The sequence below is a fragment of the Oncorhynchus nerka genome, linkage group LG7, assembly GCF_034236695.1.
Source record: "Oncorhynchus nerka isolate Pitt River linkage group LG7, Oner_Uvic_2.0, whole genome shotgun sequence".
NCBI classification, from domain to species: Eukaryota; Metazoa; Chordata; class Actinopteri; order Salmoniformes; family Salmonidae; genus Oncorhynchus; species Oncorhynchus nerka.
This window is the reverse complement of record NC_088402.1, coordinates 73,707,289-73,728,672: the sequence shown is the minus strand read 5'-3', so window position 1 is coordinate 73,728,672 and position 21,384 is coordinate 73,707,289. Positions and strand designations below refer to the sequence as shown.

The 21,384-nt window shown below is 41.4% G+C and overlaps 1 protein-coding gene across 3 annotated transcripts; it reads left to right on the top strand.

Annotated features, from left to right (window-relative positions):
- Positions 1-390: 390 nt before the first annotated feature.
- Positions 391-20,038, top strand: LOC115132366 (ras-related protein Rap-1A-like). Of its 3 annotated transcripts, XM_029664947.2 has the most exons (10): positions 392-500; positions 7,760-7,918; positions 11,339-11,447; positions 13,318-13,406; positions 13,530-13,598; positions 13,683-13,739; positions 14,283-14,423; positions 17,849-17,992; positions 18,180-18,298; positions 19,285-20,038. In XM_029664947.2, the coding sequence occupies exons 4-9, from the start codon at positions 13,350-13,352 to the stop codon at positions 18,267-18,269; spliced, it is 558 nt and encodes a 185-aa protein (XP_029520807.1). In that variant the 5' UTR covers positions 392-500; positions 7,760-7,918; positions 11,339-11,447; positions 13,318-13,349; the 3' UTR covers positions 18,270-18,298; positions 19,285-20,038. The 3 variants fall into 3 exon arrangements, with proteins under 3 accessions (XP_064876880.1, XP_029520807.1, XP_029520808.1); XM_029664948.2 differs by lacking the exon at positions 7,760-7,918; XM_065020808.1 differs by lacking the exons at positions 7,760-7,918; positions 11,339-11,447 and having other exon boundaries at positions 391-500.
- Positions 20,039-21,384: the final 1,346 nt, after the last annotated feature.

Genomic DNA, 21,384 nt, shown 5'->3' with positions numbered 1-21,384 from the left:
AAGTAGAGATGGTTTATTTCTGAGAACTCCAGTGGGAAAGTATGCTATCTAATTGCACGCTACAGCATTCTGCTTGCCGACATTATCCAAACACAATTCGTATGGCAGTAGACCTACTTGATAACTATAGGCTATTTATTACTTTGTTGTATAGTTTTTGTCAGTTTTATAATGTGGAGACCATGGCAACAAACTTGTAATCTCTTATTTAATAGTATTTGCACTCAGTGTGTGCATGGTCGCCAAAATACTCAGATGATCCATATGGTTTTATGCCTGGACTACAACATTGTGAATACCCAGGTCGCCTTGAAACTACAGTAGTGTGCACCGTCCGTTGCCATTTATGGTTTGAGAGGTTAGCTAGGGAGTGACGTTTGTTAGGGAGTGACGTTTGCAGTGCCGAACGAGGTTCATTGAAGTCTTGGTTGAAGTATATTTTCGACCTAGATTCATTGAAGTCAGCAACTCCAGTGAGGCAGCGGGGAGACCAAAACACGGTGAGTAACGATTATATCTGGCCATAACAACCGTTTTGGGCTAATCAATACGCCAATATAGATCGGTGAAAATGTTAGAAATGTGTCAGATGGCAAAGTAGGACAGCTAACTATGGTAGTTGCTCGCTAGTTACAGCAAAAGTCTAGGCCGGATGGAAGGGAGGCTAACGTTAGCGAGCTAAAGCAGCTAGTTACAACAGCTAGCATAACAAGCCGAAGGGAGTTGGCTGTAGCTAATTCGTCTTAGTTTACTAGCTATTTGGCAATTGATGGACATACCATTTAACAAATTAGCCACTACATGGTTGGCTCACCCAGATCGTGGACTGTTAGCTAGCTGTAACTTTAAATCGGCCCAGGGTGGCAAACGTAGGGGTTAGCTTAGCTAAATAGCTAGGAAGGCAACTTCGACAGCTAACTAAATAGTAACTTGGCTGGCTAAGTTGGATACAGATTGTTACACCAGATAATGCGATTTAACCAAAGATTTTTGGTATCCAAATACTGGGAGTTACAGGTTAGGTACTGTTTGGTGTGATACATAGAATTTCCTACCAAGTAAAGGAATAATCCACCCCAGAAATACAATCAATTTGATGAAAGCCTATGTTCAGTGGGTAAAAACATTATCTCCATGATTTAACTTGTAAGTGGTCTGTTTGAAATCTTGTTGGAACTTGTCATATATATTCTTAACAAAAATATAAACACATGTAAAGTGTTTGATCCATGTTTTTTGAGCTGAAATAAAATATCTCAGAAATGTTTCATATGCACAAAAAGCTTTCTCTCAAATGTTGTGCCCAAATTGGTTAGTGAGCATTTCTCCTTTTCCAAGATAATCCATCCATCTGACAGGTGTGGCATATCAAACAGCATGATCATTACACAGTTGCACCTTGTGCTGGGGACAATAAAAGGCCACTCTAAAATGTGCAGTTTTGTCACACAACACAATTCCAATGATGTCTCAAGTTGAGGGAGCGTGCAATTGGAATGCTGATTGCAGGAATGTCCACCAGAGCTCTTGCCATAAGCCGCCTCCAACGTCGTTTTAGATAATTTGGCAGTACGACCAACCGGCCTCACAACTGCAGACCCAGTGTAAGCAAGCCAGCCCAGGACCTCCACATCCGGCTTCTTCACCTGCGGGATCATCTTGAGGCCAGCCAGACAGCTGATTAAACTGAGGAGTATTTCTGCCTGTAATAAAGCCCTTTTTGTAGGGAAAACTAATTCTGATTGGCAGGGCCTGGCTCTCCAGGGGGTGGGCCCCTGCCCTCCCAAGCCCACCCATGGCTGCGCCCCTGCCCAATCATGTGAAATCCATAGAATAGGACATAATGAATTATTTCAATTAACTTATTTCCTTCTATAAACTGTAACTCAGTAAAATTGTTGTTTTATATTTTATTCAAAATACATGGTTCTCAATTTCCTCCTTAACTGTAGTTAATGGTGAGAAGGTGAAAAAAACCAGGAACAATTTGTGCTCTTTATGAAACACCACTTTCCACCACCATGCTAAAGTGGCTAATGCCTAGGAATGCTAGTCCTGGATATTGCGTTCAGCCAATCAGGTTGCAGCAGTCTGTTTACCCCTGGCTGAATGCAAGGCGCAACATCAGTAACATTAGCCACTAGCATGGCAGTGGAAAATTGTTTCAAAAAGAAAGTATGCATATTTTCCTATTTATTCTCATTCTCGCCATTAAATATACTTAAGGACGAAATTGACGCCTTTAGCAGCCTGAATGGAGAATTTTTGTTAGGTACGAACCATCAATATTACTATCTGCCGGCCTTTAGGCTAGGTCTCGTCACTTGAGATAGGGGATAACACACCATCACATTTTAATAACGCTTTTTAAACAATTACCTGCTTTTCAGATCACCAAATCAGCTGATAAATGGTATTGGCATACTTGTCTAGAACACATCCATCCACCTATATCGTCATGACAATGTATATATTTCGCTTAGATGTGCTCAATCTAAACAGTGTGTATCTGTGGGAACGGAGCGTTGTTGCCATAACAACGTACTCTTGCACTCTGGGTGAGAGAGACTCCTAAATTGATAGTGCAGTTTGTTTAGACGATTCTACAGCTAGCCAGCTACTTCATATGCGGATATTAACTGGTATTATTGTGTGTAGTTAAGTTTGCTACTTAGCTAGCCAGCCAGCCCAGAGAGCATTGCATTGTGGATTTAGTAGTTGACTTGAGCTGCAACAGATTTCCACAATTTTCACATGCTGCTACTAAACTTAACATTTGTTCACAAAAAATACGTAAAATTTTGCGCTATACGTGCAACACAGCATTCCTAAATTAGCTCAGTGTCCGCTGTGTGGATCGAGCCGTCAAGCAGTCATTTGAAAGAGTAACACAATTTCACCGAGACAACTCAAATGCGAAATCCATTAAAACCAAGATAATGGAATTTATGGACCTTGGCAATCAACCGTGCTCTGTCGTGGGTGATGTTGGCTTTCGCCGACAATTCGAGCACCGGTTAACACTACCAAGTGCGCTATTTTTCCGATGTTGCCCTAACGGAGTTACACAGTAATAGCGTCACTGCTATGAGCTTCACGACACACATACTATGGAACTCCGTTTGGGTCTTTGCGTGTCTCAAAAATTATACAGTAGCCATGTCAAAGCTGAACAAAACAGTTAGCAAACACCAGCCACGAATTATGTTTACAATACCGCGTTGGTAATAACGCATAATTTGTTCGACCGTAACTTCTGGGTTATCTAGTTTTAGCTTGGTACCTAGTACCAATACAACCAGCCTGAAAACAATTGTCAATAAAAAATGCAGTCATTTTCATTATTCTTAGCAATGATTTAGGAATCCTTGTGAGAAAGTATTAGCTTGTTTGCCACGTGTTGTTCGCCTATTGAACTTGAACATCAGTTCATAAAAATAAATAGCTAGCCAGCTAACCCTGTTGGCCAAAACTAACGTTATAAGCAGCCAGCTAGCTTCATCTGGCTAGTGAGGCTCGACCGGACCGGGTTATATGTGTTGTGAAGCTAGCCACAATAAGGATTATAGCGACAATAGTGGAATTTGCGGTTTGCCTTCAAAATAAAAGAATGTCATTGACAGTGATGCAAATGAATACGAATAGAATTATGCCAGACTTTTATTTTGAAGACTAACCGCATGTCCACTATTGTGGCTAATCCTTATTGTAAGCTAGCTTCACATAGATGGTCCAACCACCATTAATCAAATAAGAATAGTCTTTTATAAATTAGCGTTATTTTAGATGACACCTAGCTATATAGTTAGCTAGCTAACCATATAGCTACTGAAACAGATTGTTCTTCCCCAAAAACATAGCAAAACGACATTGTTTAAATCCATGAGCTAGCTAGCTTTTTTATGACCAGCACTGTAGCACCAATTCAATTCAATTCAATTCAAGGGCTTTATTGGCATGGGAAACATGTGTTAACATTGCCAAAGCAAGTGAGGTAGACAACATACAAAGTGAATATATAAGGTGAAAAACAACAAAAATGAACATTAAACATTACACATACAGATGTTTCAAAACAGTAAAGACATTACAAATGTCATATTATATATATATATATACAATGTACAAATAGTTAAAGGACACAAGATAAAATAAATAAGCATAAATATGGGTTGTATTTACAATGGTGTTTGTTCTTCACTGGTTGCCCTTTTCTCGTGGCAACAGGTCACAAATCTTGCTGCTGTGATGGCACACTGTGGAATTTCACCCAGTAGATATGGAAGTTTTTCAAAATTGGATTTGTTTTCTAATTCTTTGTGGATCTGTGTGATCTGGGGGAAATATGTATTTCTAATATGGTCATACATTGGGCAGGAGGTTAGGAAGTGCAGCTCAGTTTCCACCTCATTTTGTGGGCAGTGAGCACATAGCCTGTCTTCTCTTGAGAGCCATGTCTGCCTACGGCGGCCTTTCTCAATAGCAAGGCTATGCTCACTGAGTCTGTACATAGTCAAAGCTTCCTTAATTTTGGGTCAGTCACAGTGGTCAGGTATTCTGCCGCTGTGTACTCTCTGTGTAGGGCCAAATAGCATTCTAGTTTGCTCTGTTTTTTTGTTAATTCTTTCTAATGTGTTAAGTAATTATCTTTTTGTTTTCTCATGATTTGGTTGGGTCTAATTGTGCTGTTGTCCTGGGGCTCTGTAGGGTGTGTTTGTGAACAGAGCCCCAGGACCAGCTTGCTTAGGGGACTCTTCTCCAGGTTCATCTCTCTGTAGGTGATGGCTTTGTTATGGAAGGTTTGTGAATCGCTTCCTTTTAGGTGGTTGTAGAATTTAATGGCTCTTTTCTGGATTTTGATAATTAGTGGGTATCGGCCTAATTCTGCTCTGCATGCATTATTTGGTGTTTTACGTTGTACACAGAGAATATTTTTGCAGAATTCTGCGTGCAGAGTCTCAATTTGGTGTTTGTCCCATTTTGTGAAGTCTTGGTTGGTGAGCGGACCCCAGACCTCACAACCATAAAGGGCAATGGGCTCTATGACTGATTCAAGTATTTTTAGCCAAATCCTAATTGGTATGTTGAAATTTATGTTTCTTTTGATGGCATAGAATGCCCTTCTTGCCTTGTCTCTCAGATCGTTCACAGCTTTGTGGAAGTTACCTGTGGCACTGATGTTTAGGCCAAGGTATGTATAGTTTTTTGTGTGCTCTAGGGCAACAGTGTCTAGATGGAATTTGAATTTGTGGTCCTGGTGACTGGACCTTTTTTGGAACACCATTATTTTGGTCTTACTGAGATTTACTGTCAGGGCCCAGGTCTGACAGAATCTGTGCATAAGATCTAGGTGCTGCTGTAGGCCCTCCTTGGTTGGTGACAGAAGCACCAGATCATCAGCAAACAGCAGACATACACCAGCACTGTAGCACTTTACGAGCATCATAGCATACGTATTGGCGAATCGTTGTGACGTATGAAATACGAGTGATAGCGTAATCAATGTGTAATAACTACGTAAAGAAATGTATGAACGCGTTAAATTATTATGTAACGTGCAGTCATATTCAGGTCCTGATTGGTCAACAAGCTTATTTGACACGCTAAATAGTATATTTGTTGACACGCAAAGACCCAGACGGTGTTCCATAGATATCCTGGTTGAGAATGAGACCACTGAACAAATGAACAACAAAACAGCACAGCAAGTAAGTGAAATAAATAGGTTTTGATGATGTTTTACTGGTAATGGGGACATACGTAAATGCGAACAAAATAACTTTATGGTCTGTGTGTGTGTATAACCATTTATTTAACTAGGCAAGTCAGTTAAGAACAAATACTTATTTACAATGACGGCCTACCCCGGCCAAACAAGGACAACGCTGGGCGTATTGTGCGCCGCCCTATGGGACTCCCAATCACTGCCGGATATGATACAGCCTGGATTTGAACCAGTGACTGTAGTGACACCTCTTGCACTGAGATGCAGTGGCTTAGACCGCTGTGCCCGTGTAACTATTTAACTGTACTAGAATGCTTAAGGCGTAGGCGGCAGCAGCGTAGCCTAGTGGTTAGAGCGTTGGACTAGTAACTGGAAGGTTGCAAGTTCAAACCCCCGAGCTGACAAGGTACAAATCTGTCGTTCTGCCCCTGAACAGGCAGTTAACCCACTGAAAATAAGAATTTGTTCTTAACTGACTTGCCTAGTTAAATAAAGGTAAAAAAGGCTGCAACATTTTTTATATCGGTTATCGGTATCAGGGTTTTTTGCAAGGAAAATATTGGATATAAGTATCGGCCAAAAATGTCATATCTGTGCATCACTAGTAAATCAGTCAATTGAAATGAATTCATTAGGCTCTAATCTATGGCTTTCACATGGCTGGGAATACAGATATGCATCTGTTAGTCACAGAGACCTTTAGAAAAAAAGATAGGGGTGTGGATCAGAAAACCAGTCAGTATCTGGTGTGACCACCATATTCCTCATGCAGCACGACACATCTCCTTCGCATAGAGTTGATCAGGCTGATTTTGGCCTGTGGAATGTTGTCCCACTCCTCTTCAATGGCTGTGCGAAGTTGCTGGATATTGGCGGGAACTGGAACACGCAGTCATACATGTCGATCCAGAGCATCCCAAACCTGCTCAATGGTTGACCTGTCTGGTTAGAACTGGTACATTTTCAGCTCCCAGGAATTGTTCAGATCATGGGGTTGTGCATTGTCGTGCTGAAACATGAGGTCATTGTGGCGGATGAATGTGTATGATAATGAGCCTCAGGATCTAGTCACGGTATCTCTGTGCATTCAAACTGACACTGATAAAATGCAATTGTGTTCGTCGCCCATTGTTTATGCCTGCCCATACCATAACCCCAACGCCACCATGGGGTACTCTGTTCACAACATTGACATCAGCAAACCGCTCGCCAACACATACTGTCTTCTGCCCACTACAGTTGAAACTGGGATTATTCTGTGACGAGCACACTTCTCCAGCATGCCAGTGGCCATCGACGGTTAGCATTTTCCCACTGAAGTCTGTTATGATGCTGAACTGCAGTCAGGTCAAGACCCTGGTGAGGATGACAAGCACGCAGATGAGATTCCCTGAGACGTTTGGCAGTTTGTGCAGAAATTCTTTGGTTGTGCAAATCCACCATTTTATCAGCTGTCTGGGTGGCTGGTGCCAGACCATTCCGCAGGTGAAGAAGCCGGATGTTGAGGTCCTGGGCTGGCATGGTTAAATGTGGTCTGCGGTTGTGAGGCCGGTTAAACGTACTGCCAGATTCTCTAAAATGACAGAGGTGGGTTATGGTAGAGAAATTAACATTCAATTATTTTGCAACCGCTCTGGTGGACATTCCTGCAGTCAGCATGCCAATTGTGCACTCCCTCAACTTGAGAAGTGTCACATTTTTTTTATGACAACTGCACATTTGAGTGGCCTTTTATTGTCCCCAGCACAATGTGCAGCTGTACAATGATTATGTTGTTTAATCAGCTTCTTGATATGGCACATCTGTCAGGTGGATGGATTATCTTGGCAAAGGAGAAATACTCGCTAACAGGGATGTGAACAAATTGAGAAATACATTTTTTACATATGGAACATTTCTGTGATATTTTATTTCAACTCATGAAACGTGACTTGTTTATATTTTTGTTCAGTATACAATAATTGTTTTGCAACATGAAAGTAATCCAACAATGTGTATGCCGCTATCTTGTCTATTTCAAATCTTCTCTCATAGGTTATGATCAAACGTAGCAGGCATAGAAGGATCGCTGAGCGGAGTCCCTACTTCTGTTTTTTTATGGGAAACTGAAGTTGGGTTGAAAATACTGTATCCCTGAAAACCAGAAACATCCGCTTTCTTCCGATTCCGTGGAGAGTGCATTGATCGAGACAGGTGAGTGTCATCATGACATGCTGCACTTTGGGGTGGAACCACCTGTCTCAATCAATGAGGGGGAAAAATTCAATGGAGAAGATGGCGACGTACACATTGTTTGATTACTTAATGGAGCAAAACATTTCTTTGTTTTAGTAACAAAGCCTTTTTAAAATTCAAATGCACCACCTGCAACTGGACACTGACATTTTAGAAGATGCATATTTGGCAGAATCGAGAACAAAGCTAGTATCGCCAAGTAAAGGTTGGTAAAAATGTTGGGCTACACCAAACAGTACCTAACCTGTAACTCCCACTAATGGATAGGGCTGTTACGGTGACCGTATTACCGCCACACCGGTGGTCACGGGTAATGATGGCAATCAAATTCCACGTGTCCGTTTAGTCAAGGTAATTAGGCTTCTCCAACTCTGATGCTGCTGATGGTCATTAGTAGCCTACCAAACTTGCTAACTGCCTGGTACTCAGCACTCTATTGTCCCTGTTTAGACAACTGCATGATAATGGTCCATTCTAAATCCAAACAAATTTCACACATATTATTAACCTCATAGTCCTCTAGGGGCATTATTTCATTTTTGGATAAAAAGACGTGCCCGTTTTAAGCGCAATATTTTGTCACGAAAAGATGCTCGACTATGCATGGAATTGATAGCTTTGGAAAGAAAACACTCTGACGTTTCCAGAACTGCAAAGATTTTCACTGTGAGAGCCCTAGAACAAAACCTTCAGGCAAAACCAAGATGTTTCAGCAACCAGGAAATGAACAGGATTTCCGAAGCTACGTTTTCCATGATCTCCTTATATGGCTGTGAATGCGACAGGAATGAACGGACCCTTTCTATCGTTTCCCCAAGGGGTCTGGAGCATTGTATATGTAAAGATGAGATTAAGTCAAGAATAGTCTGATGGGTGACAATATTAGCCTTTCACTTGTGAATGATGGCTAGTTTAAGGCAAGAAATAGCGCATGCCTTTTTTTGGTGTTTTTTGTGACTTAAAAAAGAATCATAGTCGCACACCTCATGTAGCCTAGCCCATAGGCTTATCTGTTTTGTTAAGATTTGTAATCACAACTAAAGTTGCCAAATAACTTCTTAAAATGTAGCACATAATCTGCTTTACAACTGGTGTAGACCCTAACTGGCATACATGCGCAGTGCCTGAGTTTCATGTTTGGAGAAGATAATTTTCACCATATAAATGTACCTTTATAATAAAAGCACTACATGCATAATTGCAATTGCGGTCACTTTTGCTAATGGTGTGTTCATGCTAATGGAACATTTGCGCTTATAGCCTACTGCTATGTGCGCATTGCTGCCCTCTTAATGTGAAGAAATAGCCTAATAGTTTATCAACGTTTTAAGATAGACGTTCTGATTAGTTGCGTCAGGCTCATTGCATTAAAACAGTTTTTTTGATGCTAGTGGTCTGTTTGGAATATTTCTTTCTCCAATAGAATAGGTCAACTTTTGAACTATGGGGATAGTAGATTGACTTAGGCTTTTGTATTTTAGGCCTACTCATATGGTTGGCTGACCAAGTAAATGTGGACCGTTATTACATCGACTAACCTGTACCCCCGCACATTGACTCGGTACCAGTTCCCCCTGTATATAGCCTCGTTATTGTTATTTTATCTTTTTTTTACTTTAGTTTATTTGGTAAATATTTTCTTAACTCTTTCTTGAACTGCACTGTTGGTTAAGGGCTTACTCTAAATTAAGCATATAGGAATACCTGTTTCTTTATTAACCGCTCAACACAGTATAGCCGCATGTGCGCACTCCCTCAAATCGTTTGAAGAAAATATCATTTTTATTTTATTCAGTTGTTCAATTCTATTCTTCATACTATAAAATAATGCCATGGAATTCGAAGCAAATCTTGTCTGCTAAATTAACTAGTGTAGACTACAGCCTTATTGTATAGCCAGATCATAGCCTAACATAAGGACAACTTAAGCTCAGTGACTTTCAACGTGGCACCGTCATAGGATGCCACCTTTCCAACAAGTCAGTTCGTCAAATTTCTGCCTGTTAGAGCTGCCCTGGTTAACTGTATGTGCTGTTATTGTCAAGTGGAAAGATCACCATGCGCAATGCCAACCGTCGGCTGGAATGGTGTGAACCTCGCCGCCATTTGACTCTGGAGCAGTGGAAACGTGTTCTCTGGAGTGATGATTCACCCTCTGGTAGTCCAACGGACAAATCTGGGAGAACGCTCGCTGCCACAATGCCTAGTGCCAACTGTAAAGTTTGGTGGAGGAGGAATAATGGCCTGGGGCTGTTTTTCATGGTTTGGGCTAGGCCTCTTAGTTCCAGTGAAGGGGAATCTCAATGCTACAGCATACAATGGTATTATAGATGATTCTGTGCTACCAACTTTATGGCAACAGTTTGTGGAAGGCCCTTTCCTGTTTCAGCATGACTATGCCCCTGTGCACAAAGCGAGGTCCATACAGAAATGGTTTGAAGAGATTGTTCTGGAAGAACTTGACTGGCCTGCACCGAGCGCTGACCTCAACCCCATTGAACACCTTTGGGGTGAATTGAAATGCTGACTGGCCCAACTTCAGTGCCAGACCTCCCTAATGCTCTTGGCTGAATGGAAGAAAGTCCCTGCAGCAATGTTCCAACATCTAGTGGAAAGCCTTCCCAGAAGAGTGGAAGCTGTTAGAGCAGCAAAGGGAGGGATAAACACCATATTAATGCCCATGATTTTGGAATGAGATGTTCGACGAGCATGTGTCCACATACTTTCTGGCAAAGTAGTGTATGTAAATAGCAAGGGTGGCTAGTGTTGTCTTTTGAGAATTATGATTTGATGCATGACATGCCATTCAGGAGAACACCCATGCGCAATAAAAGCAAATAATTAACCACATTCCCATCAGGTGCCCCTTTGTATGCAGTTAAGATTGTCGAAAAGATGTTATCCATAGATCAAATAATTGTCTCTCAATTTAGAGAACTCTCCTAACATCTTTAAAGTGGAAAATGTTTTATAATCTGCCAGAAACTCTCTCACTCAGAAGTCTGAAAGAAGACAGGAATGATTTGGCTGTCTGACTGATAAGCAAAGTCAGCTTTTATGCAGTAAATTGCAGCTCAATTTTGAACAGAAATCTGAGTAAACACAGATAACCTTATGTTGGCCTTTCATTGGCACATTCTGCATGGGTTTCTTTTGTAGTCCTAACAATGGTCTGGTTTTCTTATCATTTAGGCCTTTTTCAAGTTAAGTGAGTATTTTGAGACCATATTGATGCTGATGAGTAATGTACGCCTACCGTTTGACAAAATGTTTCCCACTCCCTCAAAGTGCAGGCCTAAGATTATTTTCAAAAAGTGAACTGCAACTTATATATTTCTTCTGTCTTTTTCCTATCTTTGTGGGGATTCTCTGGCATAGCCTAAATCCTTTGGCTCCCACCACAGCCTCCACACCTGTGTGTCCTGGGAACTGCTAGCCTTCCCTCACCAGATGTAGTGGGGAGTTGTCGTTTCCAGCCTTGTACACGGTAGGTTATGTCCTTAAAAGTGGGTGTTATTTTGCTGGAAAATTAGTTTGTGCAGATACTATGCTATATGCTGCTTGGGAATGATCAACTCGCATAGCGTTAGTAAAAAGAACAACAAAAAGTTGTCTAGCTACAGGTTTTCAGTCCAGTTAACCGCTGTCTACTGTGTTAACTGGATCTGAACCCTCAATGACTTGCAAGATTTCAAGAGGCTAGTGTTCTCACTGCCAGTGGGCATGGTGGATGTGCCAACATCCTGTCAACATGGAAACACTCTCCATATCAACTGTGCTTTGCAGGAATTCTAAGATTGGGATTGACCATGTGAAGTTCTACAAGCATTTGTTTGCTTAAGTGCTACTCCAGATGTGTTATCTCTAATCTGAAAGAGGCTACTAAAGGCTGTGGCCACGTCAGATATAAATGAAATGCCATTTTGAAGCGTTTTTGGCTGGCACTTTGTTTAGCATTCTTACTGTGTCTGTGGGTTCTAAGTATGCTTCTAGATTGGAGCTGATATCGGAATCAAACACACACTGCCTTTCTTGGTCTGGTCATTATTTTACATCAGTGGTCATTCTCTTACTCTAATCTCTGTTCTGTTTTCTATATGCACAACATTTTCACAGAGGGGGGTGTATTGCAATGGCCTGAGGACTGAATGGACCTTTGTAACATCCCTCATACTGCCCATCTGTCCATTGTAGGCTTGTGGTGCTGCTGTCCTTTGCAATTTGTTAGATTTGCATAGTGGGTTAGGATTGTTTCTCTGCACATAAAACCAACATTTTCTCATGGAGTAGCTTTTGCCATGGCTTGGTGGTTATCCCTATTTGACATAAGACATGTTGATTTATTGGTGGAAAATATGCACGTTAAACACGTTGTTTCCAATATGGTCCCCAATGGAATAAGCACAATGCAGACAAAACCAAAATAGGTTTTGTGGGTATAATATTCTGGGGGGGGGGGGGGTGTCTCTCTTGGCAGGTGCCTCACATTTACATGGCTGGCTCCAAGAATATCAAGTCATAAATGCCTGACTGTTTTAAGAGTTTTATAATGTTGTGCTAATTTTACAAGCGCTACTTATCACTGTGCCAAGCTGATGGTTGGCGACTCCTCGCCCTACACAGCCTGCTCCTAAGCATGCTAATGAGATTAAGCTATTTGTGGTACTGCGGCTATTACCCACCAACTCCATAGAGACTGAGCTGTGTGACAATTAGCATCAGCTCACTGTCACTTACTCAAGTGTTAAAGATGTAGTGCATAATCCCGAGGGTGGAACAAATCTCTGGGTTATTTTTGCTCTTGTCTATTTGTTTCCTTCTTTTGAAAAGGGAACATTGCCTTGTCATGGGGCGGCAGGGTAGCCTAGTGGTTAGAGTGTTGGACTAGTAACCGAAAGGTTGCAAGTTCGAATCCCCGAGCTGACAAGGTACAAATCTGTCGTTCTGCCCCTGAACAGGCAGTTAACCCACTGTTCCTAGGCCGTCATTGAAAATAAGAATGTGTTCTTAACTGACTTGCCTAGTAAAATAAAATAAAAATAAAAATGTCAGCTGATGTCCTTGGGTAGTTGGTAGGATGGAGGGATTCTTTTTTTGGCAGAGGGAGAGGAGTTTCAGTTCCTGAATATGTGTTGTCAAAGGGATACCACAAGCAGACCGTTATGTTCCGGCTGAGCTATGTATGAGTAGTTCGATAATGGGCAAGCTGAGGGGAATGAACAACTGCCAAATGTTACTTCTAGATCTGATGAAAGACATTATTGGGTTCTCATCTGTGGCTGGCAATGTGTTTAATTTATATAAATAGTGACGTAAGTAGGCCTAACCAATGCTCTCTCTCGTCTCTCCTCTTGCAGACCTTTCTGCTGTCTAGTAAAGTAACCCCACCATGCGTGAATACAAGCTAGTGGTGTTAGGCTCCGGAGGTGTCGGCAAATCTGCACTGGTGAGTAGTGCCTTGCCTAGGTTTCTATTAAGGCATTCTGGGCGTAAGTGATTTGAGTGGGCATTTGCTTTTGAGAATTGATGTCACTATTATGTTCTTCTTTCCTTGCTTATTCTCTTCCAGACAGTCCAATTTGTACAAGGTATTTTTGTGGAAAAATATGACCCCACAATAGAAGACTCCTACAGAAAGGTATGCTGCCCTAAAGTTACTAAGAGCTCCATTGCCACCACTCAAGTGTCAAACTGGTACTAAACTTTACTCCCTCTCCCACAGCAAGTTGAAGTGGACGGGCAGCAATGCATGCTTGAAATCCTTGACACAGCTGGAACAGTAAGTAGAACATGTCCACGTTAGCCGTGGTAACAGATTGTATGACGGCAGTAAACGTTAGCCGTGGTAACAGATTGTATGACGGCAGTAAACGTTAGCCGTGGTAACAGATTGTATGACGGCAGTAAACGTTAGCCGTGGTAACAGATTGTATGACGGCAGTAAACGATAGCCGTGGTAACAGATTGTATGACGGCAGTAAACGTTAGCCGTGGTAACAGATTGTATGACGGCAGTAAAGCGTTAGCCGTGGTAACAGATTGTATGACGGCAGTAAACGTTAGCCGTGGTAACAGATTGTATGACGGCAGTAAACGTTAGCCGTGGTAACAGATTGTATGACGGCAGTAAACGTTAGCCGTGGTAACAGATTGTATGACGGCAGTAAACGTTAGCCGTGGTAACAGATTGTATGACGGCAGTAAACGTTAGCCGTGGTAACAGATTGTATGACGGCAGTAAACGTTAGCCGTGGTAACCGATTGTATGACGGCAGTAAGTATGACCAGTATGTCATGGAGTCTTTCGTCTGCTGTTTTACAGGAGCAGTTCACAGCAATGAGGGACCTGTACATGAAGAACGGTCAAGGCTTCGCTCTTGTATACTCCATCACTGCACAGTCCACGTTTAATGACCTACAGGACCTGAGGGAACAGATCCTGAGAGTAAAGGACACTGAGGATGTGAGTATTGTAGTTATTCAGGACTCAGCCACTGTCGTTGACACTGAGGATGTGAGTATTGTAACTATTCAGGGCTCAGTCACTGTCGTTGACACTGACACGTGACCCAAACCGGCTGCACTCGTGCATAAATGTATATTGTCCCCCCACACCAAACGCGATCACGACACGCAGGTTAAAATATCAAAACAAGCTCTGAACCAATTACATTAATTTGGCGACAGGTCAAAAAGCATTAAACATTTATGGCAATTTAGCTAGCTGGCTTGCATTTGCTAGCTAATTTGTCCTATTTAGCGAGCTTGCTGTTGCTAGCTAATTTGTCCTGGGATATAAACATTGAGTTGTTATTTTACCTGAAATGCACAAGGTCCTCTACTCCGACAATTAATCCACACATAAAACAGTCAACTGAATTGTTTCTAGTCATCTCTCCTCCTTCCAGCCTTTTTCTTCTCTTGACTTTATATTGTGATTGGCAACTTTCATAAATTAGCTGCATTACCGCCACTAACCTCGTTCGTCTTTCAGTCACCCACGTGGGTATAACCAATGAGGAGATGGCATGTGGGTACCTGCTTCTATAAACCAATGAGGAGATGGGAGAGGCAGGGCTCGCAGCGCGATCTGTGTCACAAATAGAACTGATTTCGATTTTAGCCCTTGGCAACGCAGACGCTCGTTGGCGCGCTCGAGCAGTGTGGGTGCAATAATTTAATAATATAGACTTCTATATGGGAAGCTCTCACAGAGAATGCAGATTTACTAAAGGTGCTTTTCCTTAGGGGAACTATACAGTCACCTCTCATGGCAGACCTTGTGGATCTGCTGCCATATGTCTGGGTTTTCTGTTTAACAAAAATATTGAGTGGAGGGGGAGCCAGGCCATTAAGGATCTTGAATACAAGACATGCGTCGGTGTATTGCACAAGATACTCCTTCCATTTCAATATTATCGCTTGCACAGTGTTCCTTGGGATGTTTAAAGCTTGGGAAATCTTTTTGTATCCAAATCCGGCTTTAAACTTCTTCACAACAGTATCTCGGACCTGCCTGGTGTGTTCCTTGTTCTTCACGATGCTCTCTGCGCTTTTAACGGACCTCTGAGACTATCACAGTGCAGGTGCATTTATACGGAGACTTGATTATACACAGGTGGATTGTATTTATCATCATTAGTCATTTAGGTCAACATTGGATCATTCAGAGATCCTCACTGAACTTCTGGAGAGAGTTTGCTGCACTGAAAGTAAAGGGGCTGAATAATTTTGCAAGCCCAATTTTTCAGTTTTTGATTTGTTAAAAAAGTTTGAAATATCCAATAAATGTCGTTCCACTTCATGATTGTGTCCCACTTGTTGTTGATTCTTCACAAAAAAATACAGTTTTATATCTTTATGTTTGAAGCCTGAAATGTGGCAAAAGGTCGCAAAGTTCAAGGGGGCCGAATACTTTCGCAAGGCACTGTATGATAAACAGAGAGTAGCAGCAGCATAAAAGATGGGTTCGGGGGGGGCACACAGTGCAAATAGTCCGGGTAGCCATTTGATTTCCTGTTCAGGAGTCTTATGGCTTGGGGGTAAAAACTGTTGAGAAGCCTTTTTATCCTAGACTTGGCACTCTGGTACCGCTTGTCATGCAGTAGTAGAGAGAACAGTCTATGACTGGGGTGGCTGGGGTCTTTGACAATTTTTAGGGCCTTCCTCTGACACCTCCACTGCAAATCTACCATTCCAGTGTTTTACTTGCTATATTGTATTTACTTTGCCACCATGGCCTTTTTTTGCCTTTACCTCCCTTATCTCACCTCATTTGCTCACATCGTATGTAGACTTGTTTATACTGTATTATTGATGGTATGTTTGTTTTAATCCATGTGTAACTCTGTGTCGTTGTATGTGTCGAACTGCTTTGCTTTATCTTGGCCAGGTCGCAATTGTAAATGAGAACTTGTTCTCGACTTGCCTACCTGGTTAAATAAAGGTGAAATAAATAAATAAAAACCTACCCTCTGCAGTGCCTTGCGGTCGGAGGCCGAGCAATTGCCATACCAGGCAGTGATGCAACCAGTCAAGATTCTCTTGATGTTGCAGCTGTAGAACCTTTTGAGGATCTCAGGACCCATGCCAAATCTTTTTAGTCTCCTGAGGGGGAATAGGCTTTGTCGTGTCCTCTTCACGAATGTCTTTGTGTGCTTGGACCATTCTAGTTTGCTGTTTGAGTGGACACCAAGGACCTTGAAGCTTTCAACCTGCTCCACTACAGCCCCGTCGATGAGAATGGGGGCGTGCTCGGTTCTCCTTTTCCTGTAGTCCACAATCATCTCCTTAGTCTTGCTTATGTTGAGGGATAGGTTGTTATTTTGGCACCACCCGGCCAGGTCTCTGACCTCCCTATAGGCTGTCTCATCGCTGTCGGTGATCAGGCCTACCACTGTTGTGTCGTCTGCAAACTTAATGATGGTTTTGGAGTCGTGCCTGACCATGCAGTCGTGGGTGAACAAGGAGTATAGGAGGGGACTGAGCACGCACCACTGGGGGGCTCCAGTGTTGAGGATCAGCGTGGCAGATGTGTTGCTACCTACCCTTGCAGAGGGAGGTGTTTAGTCCCAGGATCCTTAGCTTAGTGATGAGCTTTGAGGGTACTATGGTGTTGAACGCTGAGCTGTAGTCAAAGAATAGCATTCTCACATAGGTGTTCCTTTTGTCCAGGTGGGAAAGGGCAGTGTGGAGTGCAAAACAGAGCTTGCATCTGTGGATCTGTTCGGGCGGTATGCAAATTGGAGTGGGTCTAGTGTTTCTGGGATAATGGTGTTGATGTGAGCCATTACCAGCCTTTCAAAGCACTGCATGGCTACGGACATGAGTGCTACGGGTCTGTAGTCATTTAGGCAGGTTGCCTTTGTGTTCTTGGGCACAGGGACTATGGTGGTCTGCTTGAAACAACATGTTGGTATTAGACTCAATCAGGGATATGTTAAAAATTTCAGTAAAGACACCTACCAGTTGGTCAGCACATGCCTGGAGCACACGTCCTGGTAATCCATCTGGCCCCGACGCCTTGTGTATGTTGACCTGTTTAAAGGTCTTACTCACGTCGGCTACGGAGAGCGTGATCACACAGTCGTCCGGAACAGCTAATGCTCTCATGCATGTTTCAGTGTTGCTATCCTAAATGACAGTGAGAAGCAATCCTGTACAGACATTGGGGGAGCATGTCAGAGAAGATGGTGGCTTTGAGATAGAAATGTCATAGCTGATGTTTGCCAGTTTCAGCAATGTTCTTATTTCTGCCTCATGCAGAGTTTGTATATGATTGATTCATTGTCACATTATGGAGACTGATATGGCTTATATTTTTGTTTTGAAAAGAATGAGTAAAGAACTGTCAACATCTTCCCTCTATTTCTCACTATTTTGTATCAGGTCCCCATGATCCTGGTAGGCAACAAGTGTGACCTGGAGGATGAGCGTGTGGTGGGCAAAGAGCAGGGACAGAACCTGGCCAGACAGTGGAACAACTGTGCCTTTCTAGAGTCCTCCGCTAAATCAAAGATCAACGTTAATGAGGTAAGTCCCACTGCTTTCACTTCCAGTCACCTGGACTGAATTAAAGTGTTTTATATCTCTTAGTTGAAAGGAATTGCAACAACAACAAAAAAGTAATTATTGTCAAGTTAACAAGTGTGATTATCTGGAGCCTATGACAGAGTTAGTTAATGCATCTCTAACTACCAGCTCCTTTGCTCCTATTTAGATTTTCTATGACCTGGTCAGACAGATCAATAGGAAAACGCCGATAGAAAAGAAGAAAGCAAAGAAGAAGTCAAATTGCACACTGCTCTAAAGTTCTTACTTGCAGCAGCTCTGAGCCAGGTGAGATCCTGAATATATATATGTATTATGTTCTTTTACTGAGTCTAATTTGATCATAATCCCATGAGTATGTACTTGCATTGATATTTTTGCTTTCTATCAGAATAACCCACGTTCTTCACAGTCACGCATTCCATGTGCAATTGCTCTCACATGGAGTGTACTCTACCCTACATATTCATTTGGACAGTGAAGCTAAAACCTTTTAATATGGCTCTATACTCCAGAATTTCGGATTTGAGGTCAAATGTTTTATTAGGCGACATTAAAGAATGTCACCTGTTTATTTGAGGGTATTTTCATCTGTTTTGCAGCTATGAAATGAATGCACTTTGTTTCTAGTCCCCCCCCCATTTGAAAGTGTCATAAGTATTTGGACAAAGTCACTTAGTGTATTACATTTAGTCAAAAGTTTAGTATTTGGGCCCATATTTCTAGTACGCAATGACTACATCAAGCTTGTGACTCATTTCTTTGGGGGGGTATGATATTTATGTCTCTAATTTTCTCACTCGTCATTCATGATTATCTGTAATCACATTAGCAATGCAGCCACATTAATGTAGAAGTGTTCAGAAACATTCTTATTTACATTGACTCAAGATGACAATACATTATTTACCATTCATTTCTATTGGGCACAACATAATCTGAAACACAACCAAAACAAACTGCAAATGCATCTGACAAGTTTGTAAAGTCACAAGCTTGATTTAGTCATTGCGTGTTAGCAATATGGGACCAAATACTAAACTTTTTACTATATTTAATACACTATAAGTGAATTTCATGACACAAAATGCTAACCTGCAAATTAAAGGTGACATTCTGTATTGTCGCCACATAAAACATTTTCTCAAATCCAAAATACTGGCGTATGGAGCAGAAATTCAAAGTTTTAGCTTCACTGTCCAAATAAATACGTATGGGAGTGTAAATCAAAGCACCCCTGGACTACCATTCCTCTGTGTCTCTATTACCTGTAGGAAATTGAATTACACAACTGTTGCCCATTTGGAAGGTGCCAGCATTCCAAGACCTTTCAGCAACATTTGGAGAAGTTTGACAAAGGCAGACAAGTAATTCTCTTCCTCACCACTCTAATAATGGAGGATTCTTCTTCTTGGATACTCTTCTCTGCTTCTTAATGGTTACAGACCTTTTCTTCTTTTTTTCCTTCTTTTTTTTGTCAACGAGTCAGCCTTGTGATGAAGAGTTTTGCCTTTCCCCTGTTTTGGAAATTACAATTTAAAAGAAGAGACCACCATGCGGATTTGGGGAATTAGGTTGTTTTGATTGCAAATATTGTCAGATCTTCGGCACATTTCAAATGACAAAACTTTTGCAAAATACATCATGAGAAATGTTGGCCTTTTTCATTACCATACCCTTCTGCACTAATTGTGTCTACAGTAATGCATCAATGTCCATATGTTTTCTTTCTCCTACTTTTAAGTACTTTTATTCATCAAATAACATATTTCCTAAGTGACTTTGTTTTATGGGAAGCTGTAAGGCTTTCATATTTCCCATAATATATTCTGATTACTTTTTTGCATAATGAAGCTGTGGAAAATGTATATTTTATAGAATGGGGGAAATGAAGAGACTTGATTTGTTTGTCTTGAGGCTGAAAATATATTGTACTAAAAACCAACTCTAATATTGCTTCTTTGTTACCCTGTCACAAAAGATTTTCCAGCTTTTATGAATGATTAAATTTTTAGTACATTTTCATTATATTTTGTCAATGCCTTTTTTATTCCTCTACATAATAGTAATGAAGTCAAAAGGTCAATCTGAAATGAACATGCTCTCTCTCAATAAAAAAATACAAGTACAAGTGTGTTACCCAAACTCAGTCCTGGGGACCCCAAGGGGTGCATGTTTTGTTTTTTTGCCCTAGCACTATACAGCTGATTCAAATAATCAACTCATTATTAAGCTTTGATTATTTGAATCAGCCAGCTGTGCAATGCTATGGCAAAAAACAAAACGTGCACATGTTTGGGTCCCCAGGACTGAGTTTGGGAAACACTGGTTTAAACAGGTGTGTGGTGTGAAATGGATTGTTTTTCAGTGTTTGTAGAGTCTGGTCTCGGGACTACAGTGTCTTGGTCTCGGATCCATTTATACACGGTCTTGGACAATGAGGACATGTAATTTCTTTTGAGAGCAGACGAGACCAGGGACCTCATTTATAAGTTAGAAATGTATGCATGGGTCATTTCTGGAGGACTGCGCACGCACAAATATTGAGATTCATAAACTTTGAGCAAGATCAGACCTGTTATAAAACTGTATGAATGAGCATTATAACCACCTGAAAAACACCCATCATTCACCTTTTTATGGTGATTATGGAGCCCCACAATGCAGGTGTCATAATACCCATAACCTAGTAGTCAAACCGAAATGGTTGCAATCGTTTTTCCACCATACATTTTTCCCATAGGGGATTTTAGAAACACTTGAAATAAGGGCTGTGTTATGTGATATCTTACTCTGGTGTGATGTTTTGATAACCATGTAAATCTCTCAAACAAGGTGACTTTTATCCATATATTCTGCTCTATTTACTCTGATTAGAAAATGCTAATTAGCTTCAACATAGACATGCAAAACTACAAGCTCCTGCACCTCATCTCTAGCTGACACCTTTGCTAACAGCTATTGTCAATTTGAAACGTGCACAAAACAGTCCACAGAATTGTCAATTGAAAGAAATGTTGCCAATGTATTAATTAATAAATTTAGCTAACAGTTAATCCAGAGATTCTTACCTTTGTCTGGCAGTCTCTTCCAGATATTCATGGCGTTTGTGGTTCTTTATGATGGCCATATACGCAGCTAATTAGCATTTAATTTTGGGTGGGGGTAAATCCAGGCCATTATATATTGATAAAAAGGCACCTTGTCCTAGAGATATTTACACGGCTATCAAAACTACATGAAACACAGCCCTTATTTGAAGTGCTTCTAAAATCCCCTATGGGAAAAATGAATTGTGGAAAAACGATTGGAACCATTTCCCTGTTTGACCGCTAGGTTTTACAGGTATTTTGACTCATACTGTGGTACTCTAT